This window comes from Aythya ferina, assembly GCF_964211825.1.
Source record: "Aythya ferina genome assembly, chromosome: 6".
NCBI lineage: Eukaryota > Metazoa > Chordata > Aves > Anseriformes > Anatidae > Aythya > Aythya ferina.
This window is the reverse complement of record NC_140303.1, coordinates 13,448,992-13,462,215: the sequence shown is the minus strand read 5'-3', so window position 1 is coordinate 13,462,215 and position 13,224 is coordinate 13,448,992. Positions and strand designations below refer to the sequence as shown.

General features: G+C 67.2%; 1 protein-coding gene across 2 annotated transcripts in view; it reads right to left on the bottom strand.

Annotated features, from left to right (window-relative positions):
* Positions 1 to 13,224, bottom strand: part of COL18A1 (collagen type XVIII alpha 1 chain) — a 29,054-nt gene that overhangs the window by 1,536 nt on the left and 14,294 nt on the right. For both annotated transcript variants that reach the window (XM_084524303.1, XM_084524302.1), the window contains 39 exons: positions 9,483 to 10,027; positions 7,532 to 7,612; positions 7,387 to 7,446; positions 7,171 to 7,309; positions 6,992 to 7,089; positions 6,868 to 6,894; positions 6,573 to 6,752; positions 6,437 to 6,463; positions 6,295 to 6,357; positions 6,118 to 6,204; positions 5,947 to 6,000; positions 5,725 to 5,874; positions 5,554 to 5,616; positions 5,357 to 5,401; positions 4,928 to 5,068; positions 4,773 to 4,844; positions 4,606 to 4,677; positions 4,451 to 4,513; positions 4,305 to 4,340; positions 4,147 to 4,236; positions 3,946 to 3,975; positions 3,825 to 3,851; positions 3,427 to 3,489; positions 3,272 to 3,346; positions 3,154 to 3,189; positions 2,992 to 3,045; positions 2,764 to 2,838; positions 2,481 to 2,552; positions 2,289 to 2,331; positions 2,124 to 2,186; positions 2,003 to 2,046; positions 1,802 to 1,915; positions 1,520 to 1,664; positions 1,370 to 1,443; positions 1,152 to 1,280; positions 1,027 to 1,062; positions 671 to 940; positions 389 to 586; positions 138 to 253 (listed from right to left, as the gene is read on the bottom strand). In XM_084524303.1, coding sequence (XP_084380429.1) covers positions 138 to 253; positions 389 to 586; positions 671 to 940; positions 1,027 to 1,062; positions 1,152 to 1,280; positions 1,370 to 1,443; positions 1,520 to 1,664; positions 1,802 to 1,915; positions 2,003 to 2,046; positions 2,124 to 2,186; positions 2,289 to 2,331; positions 2,481 to 2,552; positions 2,764 to 2,838; positions 2,992 to 3,045; positions 3,154 to 3,189; positions 3,272 to 3,346; positions 3,427 to 3,489; positions 3,825 to 3,851; positions 3,946 to 3,975; positions 4,147 to 4,236; positions 4,305 to 4,340; positions 4,451 to 4,513; positions 4,606 to 4,677; positions 4,773 to 4,844; positions 4,928 to 5,068; positions 5,357 to 5,401; positions 5,554 to 5,616; positions 5,725 to 5,874; positions 5,947 to 6,000; positions 6,118 to 6,204; positions 6,295 to 6,357; positions 6,437 to 6,463; positions 6,573 to 6,752; positions 6,868 to 6,894; positions 6,992 to 7,089; positions 7,171 to 7,309; positions 7,387 to 7,446; positions 7,532 to 7,612; positions 9,483 to 10,027 — 3,757 coding nt within the window. The remainder of the gene's footprint in view (positions 1 to 137; positions 254 to 388; positions 587 to 670; positions 941 to 1,026; positions 1,063 to 1,151; positions 1,281 to 1,369; positions 1,444 to 1,519; positions 1,665 to 1,801; positions 1,916 to 2,002; positions 2,047 to 2,123; positions 2,187 to 2,288; positions 2,332 to 2,480; positions 2,553 to 2,763; positions 2,839 to 2,991; positions 3,046 to 3,153; positions 3,190 to 3,271; positions 3,347 to 3,426; positions 3,490 to 3,824; positions 3,852 to 3,945; positions 3,976 to 4,146; positions 4,237 to 4,304; positions 4,341 to 4,450; positions 4,514 to 4,605; positions 4,678 to 4,772; positions 4,845 to 4,927; positions 5,069 to 5,356; positions 5,402 to 5,553; positions 5,617 to 5,724; positions 5,875 to 5,946; positions 6,001 to 6,117; positions 6,205 to 6,294; positions 6,358 to 6,436; positions 6,464 to 6,572; positions 6,753 to 6,867; positions 6,895 to 6,991; positions 7,090 to 7,170; positions 7,310 to 7,386; positions 7,447 to 7,531; positions 7,613 to 9,482; positions 10,028 to 13,224) is intronic.

Here is a 13,224-nt window from a genome sequence, read left to right as displayed (position 1 = left end):
GTGCCCAGGGGTGGGCGCAGAGGGATGCAGCATGCGGTACCCAGTGCCTGCTCTGAACCATTCCCCTCTCTGCCTCCCTGCCTGCAGTGGGTCGTGGCTGCATCCCGCACCACCAGGAGCCCCATCCCTGCACTCACCACGCCGAATCCCGCAGGACGTCCCGGCCATCGAAGGAGAGGATGCGGGCGTCAGCCCGCAGCGGGGCCTCGCTGCCGGTGAAGAGAGCCTCCCAGTTACTGAAGAGCACCTCGTCCTGGGGGACAGAAATGGGGGTCAGCCCATCCCGGGACCCCCGCAGCCCCATGCTGGGACTCTCTGTGGTGCCAGGCAGGACGGACATGGCACTGGGGGTGTGGCGAGGGGCTCGGGGAAGGGGTGGGGGCCGTACCCGCAGGTTAACGATGGGCACGGTGGCACGGTCGGCCCTGCGCACAATGCTGTAGAGGTCCTGCAGGCGGGAGGAGAGGAAGGCGCGGAAGGTGCCGGCCAGCCCCACCTGCCGGGCCTGCTGGAAGCACTGGAAGTCGGCGCCACGGATGCCGCGCATGCCGCCGCTCAGCGGCGCGTTGAGGGCCACGAGGTGCAGCTGCCAAAGGGGGACAAAACCAGCGTGAGGGACACCACGTCCAGTCCCCTCAGCTCCCTCCCAGCCTCAACCCAGGGCACTCACAGCAGGCTGGAAATCCTGGTGCACGTGGGCGGCCACGGGGGCCGGCTCCGGGCGGCGCTGGACGTAGTAGCTGTTGAGGAGCTCGTGCTGCTGCAGCAGGGGCGGCTGGGGCAGGCGGTGCTGGTTGGCCACCACCTCGTCCCCGCGCCACGGCCGGGCGGTGGGCGGCGGGCTGTGGTTGCGCAGGGGGTGCAGGGGCCCGCGGGGCTGGAGAGGGTGCGGGGACCCCCCGTAGTGGACGCTGGGCGGCTTGTCGTACACCTCGTTGTCCTGGGGAAGGGAGGAGAGCTCAGGGGCTGTGCTGCCCCCAGATCCCAGCACCGGGGATGTAGTAGGGACAGGAACGAGGGACTCACCAGCGCAGAGCTGGGGACCAGGGTGTGCTCCTCCAGCTGCAAGGACACGGCACGTGAGCGCGCAGCCGCCCCCGCCACGCCGGCACCCCCCCGAGCACGGTGCCAGCCGGCCCCCCCCGACTCACCAGCACCCTGCGGAAGCCCCCCCGCAGGCGGACGTAGAGCTCCTGCCGGTCGGCCAGGAAAACCAGCCCCCCCTCGGGCAGCTCGTGCGCGGCGCTCAGCATGGCCTGGTAGGTGGGCAGGGCGCGCAGCTGCGGGCACAGCGCGCCGGGCGCTCAGATGGCTCGGAGGGCTCAGCCCCTGCGTGCTGCCACCCGCCCCAAACAGAGCCCACACTCACCCCCAGGGATGTCCCGCTGCTGCCCGGCGGGCCGGGGGGCCCCGGTGGGCCGGGGGGGCCGGGGATGCTGATAGCTGGGGGGGAAAAGGTGAAGTGAGGATGGGATGCCCCATTCCAGGGTATGGGTAGGGGCACGGGGCAGGTCCTCACCTGGTCTGTGGGGGCCTGGGAAGGAGGGCGGCCCGGGGGGGCCGGGAGGGCCAGGAGGGCCCTGCCGCCCCTCGTATCCGATGCCGGGGGGTCCCTGTGGTCCGGGAGGCCCCGGTGGCCCAACGATGCTGTCCCCCTTGGGACCCTAGGTGGTGCGAGAGGGCGTCCCTAAAGTAAAGCAGGCAGGGGTGCCGCCCCCACAGCGCAGTGCCCAGAGCCTCGCTGTGCCCTGTACCATGGGGCACTTCCCAGCACGGTGCAGGTAGGATGTGGGGTACTCACCGGCAGGCCCGGGTAGCCCTGTGGCCCTGGTGGCCCCATGACGCTGGGGCCATACAGAGCGGTGCCGCCCGGCTCGCCCTTCTCGCCCTTGGGACCTGCCTCCCCCTTGTCACCCTGCGGGACAGCGTGTCCTTAGGACGAGCGGATGGGGAGCCCCAAATGGTTGGGACCCCAGCAGCGGGCACAGGAAGAAGGCCTTACCCGCAGGCTGGCACCGAAGTGGCTCAGGTCGTAGGGGAACTGGCCTGGGGAGACAGAGAGCAGGGGCGCTGTGGGCACGAGCCGCCCGCCACCCCTCTGCCCGGGGGGCTGTGTCACTCACCTGGGGGCCCCGGGGCACCCACGTCTCCTTTTTCTCCCTTTTGCCCTGGGAACTGGTGGAAACCTGCAGAGAGCAGAAGGGCGATGCCGCCTCAGAGGCCAGCGGGACGCCTTGCTGGGGTCCCCAGCCCGCTGGGAGGTGCTGGGTTTGAGGACACCCCCTTACCCGGGAAGGCCGGCAGCGCAGGGCGGCTGGCGTCGCTGAAAGCCTGCGGGGATGCAGAGCGAGACGCTGCGGGGACGGCCACCTCCCCGCCAGCGTGTCCCCTCCGTGGGACAACGGGATGCGGGTGGCGAGCGCCGAGCCCACGGCACGGTGAGCCGGCCCCCGCCGTCAGGTCACGGTGGCACTACTCACGTTGTTGCTGTCGTACACGATGCTGCCAGGAGGGCCGGGAGGGCCAGGGGGCCCTGGGGGGCCGGGGGGGCCCTGGGGGAGGAGAGAGGACACATCAGGGTGTCACCAGTGCAAAGCAGGCGGTGCGACACGTCCCCACACAGGGCTGTGGCTGTGCCCCGCGGCACCCAGCAGGCTCTGCCATGCGTGAGCCCACAGCTGGGGGGACGCAGCCCCCCAGCCAGCCTCTTTTTGGTCCCCTGTCCCCTCCCCACAGCCCCTGTGCCAGGCCAGGCGCGCTCACCCGCAGGCCCAGCACGCCGCTGATGTCCGCCGGGTCGCCCTTCTCGCCCTTCAGCCCGTTCATGCCGGGACGCCCCTGTGGATGAGCACACATCAGCCCTGTCCCTGTCCCTGTCCCCATCCCGGGGTCACTGGTGCCCCTGCCCTTGAGGCGCTTCCTCCCGAGCCCACCACCCCCCGCAGACGTGCTGGGGAGCAGGGGACAACCGAAACCAGGAGCGGGTCTTACGGGTCTGCCCGGAAAGCCGATTTCTCCCTTCAGCCCTGCTCGTCCGTGGGGGCCCTGGAGCGAGAGGAGAGAGGACAGGGGCAGTCAGAGCCGCGGGAGCAGCCCCTTCCCTCCCCACGGGGCACGAGGAGGAGGAGGAGGAGGATGGTGGTGCTGACTTACAGACGGGCCCATCGGTCCCCGCAGCCCGGGCTCCCCCTGTGGACAGCAGACGGGGAATTAGCACTGCACCCGGGGCACCCAGCACCGCGTGCGCCTGGCCCCTGCTCTCCCCACCCACCTTTTCTCCCTTCACGTTCGCAGCAATGATGGTCCCGTCCGGGCTAATGATGACGCCGGGCTCTCCTTTCTCTCCCTGCAGGAGGCACAATTGGGGGTGGATGCACTGGCACCGACGCCAGGGCTCAGGAAGGGTGGGGGAATGCAAAGCGTTACCTTCAGCCCCGGCGAGCCCTGCAAGCCAGGCGAGCCCTGGTCCCCTTTTGGTCCCACCGGGCCCTGCACGGAGAAGCAGGGAGCATCAGCCACCAGCAGCAGCCCCAAAACGCGTGGCAGGATCAGTAACCAGAGTTTGGGAACAAGGAGTATCTCTCCCTGGCGAGGAGGGCTGGCCAGCAGGCTGCCAGCCATCAGTCCTTCACAGCGCCCTCGAGCTCGCACGAATTTTGGCTCTCGGCTTCTCTCCTCACTGAGGGTTCCCCATCCATCTGCCCTATTCCCCGAGGGGCGAGTTGGGCAGGTGCTTCCCCAACCTCTCCCCCGGATGCCTGCCCCCATCCCCAGCTGGCCCCCGGGGGCTGCCCCACTGCTGGCTCCGGGGTCCCCCAACTCACCGGGAAGCCGGCGTGCCCCGGTCTGCCCTGCGGGGGGACGGACACAGGTGAGAAGAGGCAGCAGCTCTGCAGCCACGCAGCCCTGCCAGCACCACGGGCAGCAGGGAGGTGGGCTACCTACCTCTGGGCCCGGCACAGCCGCCAAAGACCTCTGGAAAAAACAGTCAAAATGAGGTTTTTAATGAGACCTTTGCTCTGCAGCCCAGCCTGCAGCAGGGGCAGAGCTGCAGCAGAGGTCCCCCTAATTTTTTTCCACACAATTCATGCTGGGTAAGCCCCTTCCTAATAGTGTTAGCTCCCCCCAGGAGTGGGAATGACTTACATCTTCACCCGAGACGTAGACGACCTGTCCGGGGGGCCCAGGCGGGCCAGGGGGGCCGGGCAGCCCCACTGCATCTTGGCCTCGCTCGCCCTGGAAGACAGTGGGGTCAGCGTGCCGGCTGCCCCCCAGCGGCCCCACGGCACCATACCCGCACCTACCTTCTCACCCGGGCTGCCTCTGTCACCCTTGGGTCCCTGCAAGGGGAAGGGAGCGGGGGTGAGCAGTGATGGGGACGGGGCTGGGAGCAGCGCCAGCGTCCCCTGTGTGCGGTGGGCACGCGGCAGGGCTGGGGGCACGCTGCTACCTGCGGTCCGGGGAAGCCCTCCAGGCCGGGGCGGCCGTCCACGCCAGGCACGCCAGCGTCCCCCTGGAAGGAGGAGCATGGGGACAGGGCGAGATGCAGGCACAGCACCCCCCTGGTGCCCCCAAATATCCCCCCCTAAGGCATCCCGCTCCTACCTTGGGTCCCGGCACACCGGGCTGCCCGGGGCTGCCGACCTCCCCCTTGATCCCCGGCAGTCCTGGCACGCCCTGCAGGACACACAGATGAGGGGACAAGGGGACGTGAGCGCACAGCACCCGGCGGGGTCGGAGGGGAGGGAAGGGGCGCCACGGCCCCAAATTACCTGAGGTCCATCGGGCCCCCGTGGCCCAGGGGAGCCGGCGGCGAGTGGCAGCCCCGAGCCCTCCATGTCGGCCTGGGGCAGGAGAAGGGGCTGAGCCGTGCCTGTCCCCCTCCTCCCACCCCCTGCCTTTCCCCCAAAACGCTGCTGGCACTTACGAATCCAGCCTCGTATGCCGGCCCCGGTGGCCCTGGTGGGCCAGGGGGGCCTGGTGGCCCTCGGGGTCCGATGGGCCCGGGGAGGCCGGCTAACCCCATCTCTCCTGGGGCGCCGGCTGGCCCCGTGTCCCCCTTGCTGCCCTGCGAAGGGGAAAGAAGAGGAGGGTGTGGGTGGGAGCCCGCAGAGCTCTCCCCACGCAGCCATCCCTCAGCCTGGCAGCCCAGGTCCCGGTGCAATGTGCACGGTGGCCACCAGAGGCTCGTCTAAAATCAGAAATGCTTTTTTGCCTTTTTTTTCCCCCCCCTGCTCTGTTCTGCTCCGAGAAGACCCCACGTGCCCGCAGCCCCCCCGTCTGCGCAGGGGCTGCCCCCAGCACGGCACCCCTGCAAAGGGACCCCCCCGAGAGGAGCCAGCCCCGGGCACGGTACCTTGGGTCCTGGTGCTCCGGGGAGGCCGAGGTCACCCACGTCACCCTGGGGAGGAGGAGGAGGAGAGGGGATGAAGGGGAGCGAGTTGGTGATCCCCAGCTTGGGGCTTGCTGGGTCTGGAGGGATCTGGGGCCTCCAGAGATGCTCCAGGGGACGGAGCGGAGACACCCGGGGTGCACGGGGTGGGGGACACTCACCCGCTCTCCTTTGGGCCCCGGTGGCCCTGGCATCCCGTCTTTGCCAGGAGGACCCTGAGGACCCTGCAAGATGCCCAGGAGGTGGTTTCAGGGTGGGGGAACGCCGTGGTGCCAGCAGGCACGGAGCTATGGCCACCGGGCACGGCTCCCCCTTGGCCACCACACACCTACCTCTGGCCCCGGGGTCCCCGGGACCCCATCCCTGCCGGGCAGCCCCGGTGGTCCTGGCAGGTCTGTGCTGTTCATCCCAAACCGTCCCGGCTCCCCTGGCAAGCCGGGCACGCCAGGGGGCCCCGGAGGACCGGGTGGCCCTCGTGGGCCCTGCAAGAGAAAGAGGGACGATGGCTGAAGGTGTCCCTTGCCCCCTGCCCCGAGGAGGGGCCCCGCACTCACCCGCACGGTCTCCAGGTCACCACCAAACCCGGAGCCCTCCATGTCGATGAAGGTCTGGGGGAGAAGAGCCGGGGAAACACTGGGACCGGGGTGCCCAGCAGAGCAGGGCTGCTGCCCCAAGGCATCCCCACGCCATGCCCTATAGCCGTCCCACGTCCCCAAAGCACCTACCAGCCTGTCCTGCTTGGAGGAGGGTCCCGGTGGTCCGGGGGGACCTGGCAGTCCTGGGGGGCCCCTTGGTCCCACACCGGGGTCACCCTGGGATGGAGGAGAGAGCGTGGTTTGCAAGCACAGCCTGGCCACCCGCTACACCACGGGCACGGTCACAGCACCCACACGGTCACTCACCTTCTCCCCCTTCATCCCGGGCTCTCCTGGGGTCCCGGGGAACCCCTGGGGCCCCATCACACCCTGCAAAGGGGGACACAAGAGGGTGGGCGAGGTGCAGGGGCGGCCATGCCCTGCAGCACCCCTCTGCCCCCCTACTTACGGGTTTGCCGTCCTCGCCGGGATCACCCTAGGGATGGCAAAGGGGAGAGGTCAGCGGGGCGTGCAGGGAAAAAAGGGGGAGCAGCCCCAATGCTGCCCCCAGGAGAGGGGCTGCCAGAGCTGGGGGCTCAACTCACGGGCTCGCCGTCCCTGCCGGGGGCCCCTTCCTTCCCCGGCAGCCCCGGGGGGCCGGAGGGGCCGGGGGGGCCGGTGACCGGCTCCAGCACTGCGCCGTCGCCGTGCCGCGAGGGGGGGCCGGGCTCTCCGGGCTCGCCTTTCTGGCCCTTGGAGCCGGGATAGCCAAAGCCAGCGCTGCCCTGGGGAGCAGAGGGAAAGGCGTCCGCCCGTGCCCAGCAGCACGGCCCCTCTGCCCCCCCCCACAGGGCACAGCTTCGCCCTGCAGCACTGCCCAGCTCCCCCGGCGCTGCTCACCTTGATGCCCAGTTCACCTTTTTGCCCCTGTGGGACAGAAACGGAGAGGGGTGGGTGTCACACGTGGACAGGCGGCTGCGAGCCAGCGGGAGAGGCAGCCCCCAGCGGCACCTCTGTCACCCACCTTCTCCCCCTTGGTGCTGCCCGTCCCCAAGACGCCACCGGTCCCCGAGTCCCCTTTCAGGCCACGCTCGCCCTTCTCCCCTTTTTCTCCTTTGGGGCCTGCGGACACAGGAGAGGGACCTGGACGCTCTGGGTGCTGACACCCCTGGGGACAGCCACCCTCCTGTGTCCCAGCGTTACCTCCCGCAGGCACCCGCAGCCTCTCCTCTGCTCTGGTCCTCTCCGCCTGCTGTGGGGAGCCCAAACTCCTTCCTGACCCGCCATCCGCTGCCACGGGCGGGGAGGTGACGGGGACAGCATCCACCAGCCCCGGGACACCCTGTGCCGGCGACGAGGGGACACCAGCTTTGAGCCTTGCCAACCAGCACGCGGCTGCTGAGAGCAACGCCAACTCACCCCGTCCTTCCCCGAGGGCTGGCGCCTGTCCTCTGCCCCGCTGCCGAAATCTCCAGATGCCTGTGTGTGCCCGGGGAGAGACAGAGAGGGTCAGCCTGACGGATGGGGTGGGGTCCCCCCAGGGTTTTGGCCACCCAAGGCTCACCTCGGCGTCATCCTCCTCCTCCTCGCACTGGTGCTCGGCCGCCCGTGGGTCCCCTCGGAGCTTCAGGTCAGCGATCACACCCTGCAAGACACCGGTGCGGGCTGACACAGGGTTCTGCTGCCCTGCCACCACCCTGCATCGTGTCCCCAAAGCTTGGGGGGGGACACACCGGCTGTAGGACCTTGACCCCAGCCCCAGCTCCCTGCTGCGGGCTCCGATCCATGGGAAAAAGCCCTCTGCAGGCTGCAGCACCGGGAGGTCACGGCCGGGCTCCGGGCAGCTGGACAGCGAGGCTTTTACAGGGAGCTTTTTGGATGTGCTCCTTGCTTCCCCATCGCTGGAGCACTCCCCACCCCAGGGATGACGGCCAGCCCCTGTCCGCCACTGTCTGATTTTGTATTTCTTAGGCTAATCCCCACTTCCTTCCCATTTATTTGGGTTTTGGAAGCGCATTCAGACCCCTTATTCATACAACAAACCCCTCCCTAAGGACGTCACCTCCAGAAAAGCCCCCAGAGCTGAGCTACCCGTGCCACCAGAGGGGCAGCATCCCCATCTGGAGCCAGGAGGGCGCGTGGGCTAAGCCCAGGTCCCCGCTGCTGGGACGGGACGTGGGGATGCTCCCAGCCCAGCAGGGAAGCAATCGTCCTGCCAGGGGCCGTGCTGGGAGGCGAGGTCGGAGAGGAGCAGTGCCTCGTCTCCGGGCGAGACACCTAAAATAACAGTGGGGCTCGCTGGCAAGCACAGCGTGCCGTGTCCGGGACAGAGGCACACTCAGGAAGCACGGGGTGTTGGAGAAAACAAGAACCACAGGGCAGTCGCGGTGCATCTATCTATAAATAAAAACACAGGGAACCAGAGCCAGCCCCCAAGCCAACACCGCCCGTCTGGGCTCTGAGCTCTCCCCGGGGCTGCCCGGCTGTGTCCCAAGCCTTTCCTCCCCACCCAGCAGCAGCACCGAGCCTGCACCATGCCAAAAGCTCCAGGCTGGCCTCTTCTCTGGCATCCCGCTGTGGCCAAGCCCTCCATCTGCAGGATTTTTTCGGCCCTGGTGGCTGCAGGAGTGTGGGCTGGGCGTCATGAGGCAGTCAGATGCCCCGCGGACACCCCGGGGGCTGGCAGGTCTCAGCCTCCCCTTCCTCGTGGCTGGCAGGGGGCTGCTCTGCAGGCTGCCTCCTCCCCGAGGCAGAGACATCACCTGCTAGGAAGGCACGAGTGCGCCCTGCTCTGGGTTTTTCTTCCACAGCCGCCTCCCAAATCCTCCAAACCCTCCTCCAGCTCGGAGGTGATTTCCTCCATGGCCATGGCTCGGCCCTCATGGCAGGTTTAAGAGCAGGAGGCTGCTCCAGAGACCCCTCGGGGGCCGTCTCGAGCCACTGGTCCCCAGCCCATCAATGATTAAGCCCTGCCCGGGGACCTTTCCACAGCCTCCCTGCCCGACACGGTCTAATGGCTCCGAGGCCCCGGCGGTGCCAGTCGTGGGCCAAGGCACTGGTTGAGCTCAGGAGCGCAGTGCTCAGCTTTCCTCCCCCCAAGAGCAGTGGGGGATTTCCACGTCAGAGGCATTTTCCCCACACTTTCTGCAAATCTTATCTCACACGCAAGCTGTGCTCGAATCGCAGCCCGAGCTATCGCCTTCCCTCCCGGCTCTCAGACCTCTTCCTGCAGATACCGCCCAGAGCCGGCCAGCAAAGATATGCTCCAGCCCAGGCATTTCCAGCTCAGAGAGACCATTTCACCAGCCCAGACAGCAGGCACCGAAGCAGACGGGTATTTTTAGCCAAGTGGAGGCTCAAAGAGACTCTGCGTGCTGCTGGAAAAGCCATGGGAAGCGGTGGATGCCACGGCACGGCCCCATCGCCTTCTGCCTTGGGATCCAGTTGGCTGGCGTCACATCCAGCCGCCCTCCTCCCTGGCAGCTGCGGGTTGGGGTGACCCAAGGCCTCCTTACCTGGTATTTATCAGGGTCGGCCCCCCCGGCTTGAGCAACGAAGAGCCCGGAGCCTTGCTCCAGCTCCATCTCATCCGGGGAGCGCTCGAAGCGCACCCGCTCGTACTCCTCGCAGTCCAGGTAGAGGACGACCTCGTCCTCCTCCACGCTGATGGCGAAGCGGGTCCACTGGTTGAGCAGCGTGGGCACGGTGAAGGTGGCGGCCGCGTAGGAGCTCGGCGAGCCCGGCTCCGTGTAGTAGAAGATGATCCGCTGCTTGCCCGCCTGCAGGTCCGAGAGCTTGACGCCCACGTAGATGATGCTCTGCGAGGAGTCCGTGACGGCAAAGAGGACGCCAGCCCGGGGGGTGGTGGGCTGGATGTGGAAGAGGAGAGAGAAGTCCCGGTAGAAGGGGCTGGGCAGGTGGTAGCGAGCCACCTGGCCCGTGTTGGCGTTGGGTCCGAAGACATAGCCGGGGTTGTTGTCGGGGCCGTAGATTTTGAGGATCTCCTCCGGCGGGGGGTCTCCGATCAGCTCCAGCAGGCTGACCTCAGCGCTCAGGTTCTCTGCGGGAGGAGGGAGAGGGCACGGTGACAACCAGCACAGTGAGGACACGCACCCTTAGCAGGTCCCCCCCCCGTCCCCAGCGCTTTTGGGGACACCACACGGGGTCACCCGCTCCTCCCCACGGCGGCAGCGCGCTCCCACGGGGCTGCTGCCCCGCAGCCCGACGGAGACGAGGGAGGAAAGGGACACGCAGGCTCCGCTTTGCATCGCAGCTGCTGAGCCTAAAAGTCCCGTCCGGCCAGAAGGAAACTCGCCAGTGAACTTTCAGGATATTTCGTGCCCTTTCCAATTAGTTGCTACTTCGCTTCTGCCTTGCGGAGATGACCCCAACACTCGCTGTCTCCAGAGGAAGGTTTTGATGCTTTCCCCAGCAGCTAACCCTGGCTCCTGGCCCCATTCTCTGGATGGATTCAGCTTCCCAGAGCAAGCGGGGATCTTCCCGAGGGAGGGAGAGGAATCGTTGTCCGGATGGACAACCTTATCTCTGGATGGGGTGGTGCCAGGCCATGGGCAGCACATCCGTACAGACCAACCCACGGACCGGGACTGGCATCGTAACAGAGCAGGGGGGGTTCTGGGGAGCAGGGAGCGAGCTGACATCTTCCCGTGCACCCAGAGCTGCAAACTGGATGCAGCAGCTCTCCTCAAACTGCTCCCCCAGCACCGTCAGGGTGCAGCTCCCAAAACGTGCCCCATTCCCTGCTGCTGGCTCTCCGGCCGCACGGCATCCCTCAGGTCCGATAAAATCAAAGCGACCCTGCACGTGCGGCCACACGCCCGTGCCCACGCATGCCCGTGCCTGCTCCAGGGTCACGGCCACCCCCACACGGCCCCGTCCCTGCAGGGTCACCGCGGCTGGGAACGCTCCCGGCCCTCCCCTCGCACCGCCTGGGAAAGCGGCCGGGCCGCCGCGCACCCCGCCGGCTTCCCAGCTGATCTCAATTTCCAGCTCGCCTCCTGCCCCGGCTCGTTTTCTCAAGGCACTTTGGGGACTTCTGGTCAGGACGGTCTCTCCTACCAGGCGCAGCTGAACATCTGGCGGCGCGGGCCAGCCCTCGGGATGCGAGCTCTCCTGTTGTTTTGGCAGCGCGCACATCCTCATCGCCCACACAACGGGCGCTGGATTCCTCCCCTCCTATGTCAACCTCTCGGGCCGGTGCCAACTCGATGCTCCGGTGAGGTTTAACTCCAGATTTCCCAGGAGGGAGAGAAAGCTGACAGCTGCTCCCAGGTGCACGGCCCCGTTTCGGGCTTGCCGCTACCACGGCGGCCACCCGCGCTCCGAAATGGCCGAGGGCTGCGGCACAGCACCCGGCTCCAAGCTGCCAGCCAGGACGGGGATTTTGTCCCCTTCTCGAGCCAGGGACACGAGGGGTCTCTGCAATAAGCTGAGGCAACTCAGTGCCCCTCTCCTTCCCCGTGCTGAGCACAGGCAGGGGATATTGTGTCAGAGATGTGCATGGGAGGCTGGGAACCCCCACCCCGCTCCAGAGCCAAGTATTTTCCTCCAGAACTCTTTGAAAAAATAAAAAGATACTAAACAAAAAAAAAAAAAAAAGAAAAAGGAAAGGAAAGAAATCAGCCAGCCCTGCCCAGCCTGGAAGGGAAACGTGTCCTTTGGGATGGTGGGAGGAGATGAATACCTGGGTTTCTCTTCCAAAGCCTGGGGGCACCTGTGCAAGCGGAGCATCCCCAGCCTCCCGTGGCTGCCAAGCCAGGACGCCAGGGCTGACTGGCCCTGCTGGAGGGAGATGAGAAACGCCCCGTTTTCGAGGCAGGGGGGTGTTTTCTCTCTGCCAACCCCAGCCACCCTCAAGTTTGTCCACTCGAGCAGGCCCAAGGAAAGCTGCTCCCGTGGCGCTGGCCACTCCTGGGGGCGCACGGAGCAGCCCCGGCGCCGAGAGACACCGCCAGGACGCAGGGACTGCGCTTATCGCGGGCCGGAGGAAGCCAAATTCGGAAGAGCTTTAAGCTAAGAGGAAATCAGAGCTTCCTCCCGGGGGTCTGCAGGGCTGTAGGAGCCGGTGCTGCCATTTCGCCATGCAGACAGCCCAGCCTCTGCCCTGGGGCTCGAGGTGGGTGGAGGGGGAAAAGGCTGAAAGAGGCTTTTGTCAGCAAGGCAACTCTCAAGCGTGTTCCCCGTGGTATTTCAGCCATCTCTGTGATCCCCCCTCCTCTCCAAACGTGCCACTTGGCCGAGGGGACAGCAGGATGGCACTCGCCCCCCAGCCTCGGCACGGGGCTCCCCGGCACTGCTGCCCACAATGAGACATTGTGCTCGCCCCGGCCGCGGGAAGTGCTGCAGCCAGAAGCCAGACACGGCGCCGTGACCCTGCCCGCGGGCTGGTGCCCTCGGGACCCCGCTGCCTGCCCCAAATTCCCAGCTCCACCTCAACCCCAAACCCGCCTGCCTTTTCCAGAGCGGTTCCTGGAGAGCCCAAACGCTGCTCCCTCCGTCCTGTGGAGGACTGCCAGCACCCAGGGCGGGCTGCGGAGCCGGCCACATGCCTGTCCCATGGCCCAGCTGGGTGCCAAAGGCTGCCGGACGCCGCTGCAGCTGGTGGTGGCGCTGGCACGGGATCACACAGGGATGCCTCGGGCTACGGTGACCGAGCTTTGTCTCCCGTTGCCCTTGGAAGAGCCCCAGGGATGCTCTGAGCCGCTCTCCGCCTGCGCCGCCTCCATCCCTGCTCCCCCATCGCGTGGCATCCCGCAGACAGAGCCGCTTTGACAGCCCGGGGAGGCACCACGGCCATGTGGGCGCCCCTTGTGCCCAGACCCCTCCACCTCAGCTGCCCCTGGACATCACCCCGGGGCACGGGGGTCTGGCTGGGAACACAGCCTCATTCAGCAGAGCTGTGAGGGGTGTTAGGGGAGGCTTTCATCTCCAAACGACCCCTTCTGCTTCCGAGCCCCCCGTGAGCAGCCCCAAGCTGCCACCCTTGGCTTCTCCCCCCAGCAGGAGGAGGCCTGAGCTCGCGGCCAAGTTACACACAGCTCGAAACCACTCTGTAGTGAAAATGGGACGCAAAGCACCTCTCGTGCCTCCTGAGCAGGGGGGGATCAAACATTAGCCGTGGGTAAATCATTAACCCCACAGCGAAGGTGCTGGGGCAGCTGCAGGAGAGCGGGGCACGCACGCCAAGGTGTGCACGCGGGGTCACAGCCCCGGCCCCGCGCCGGGAGCAATGCCCTG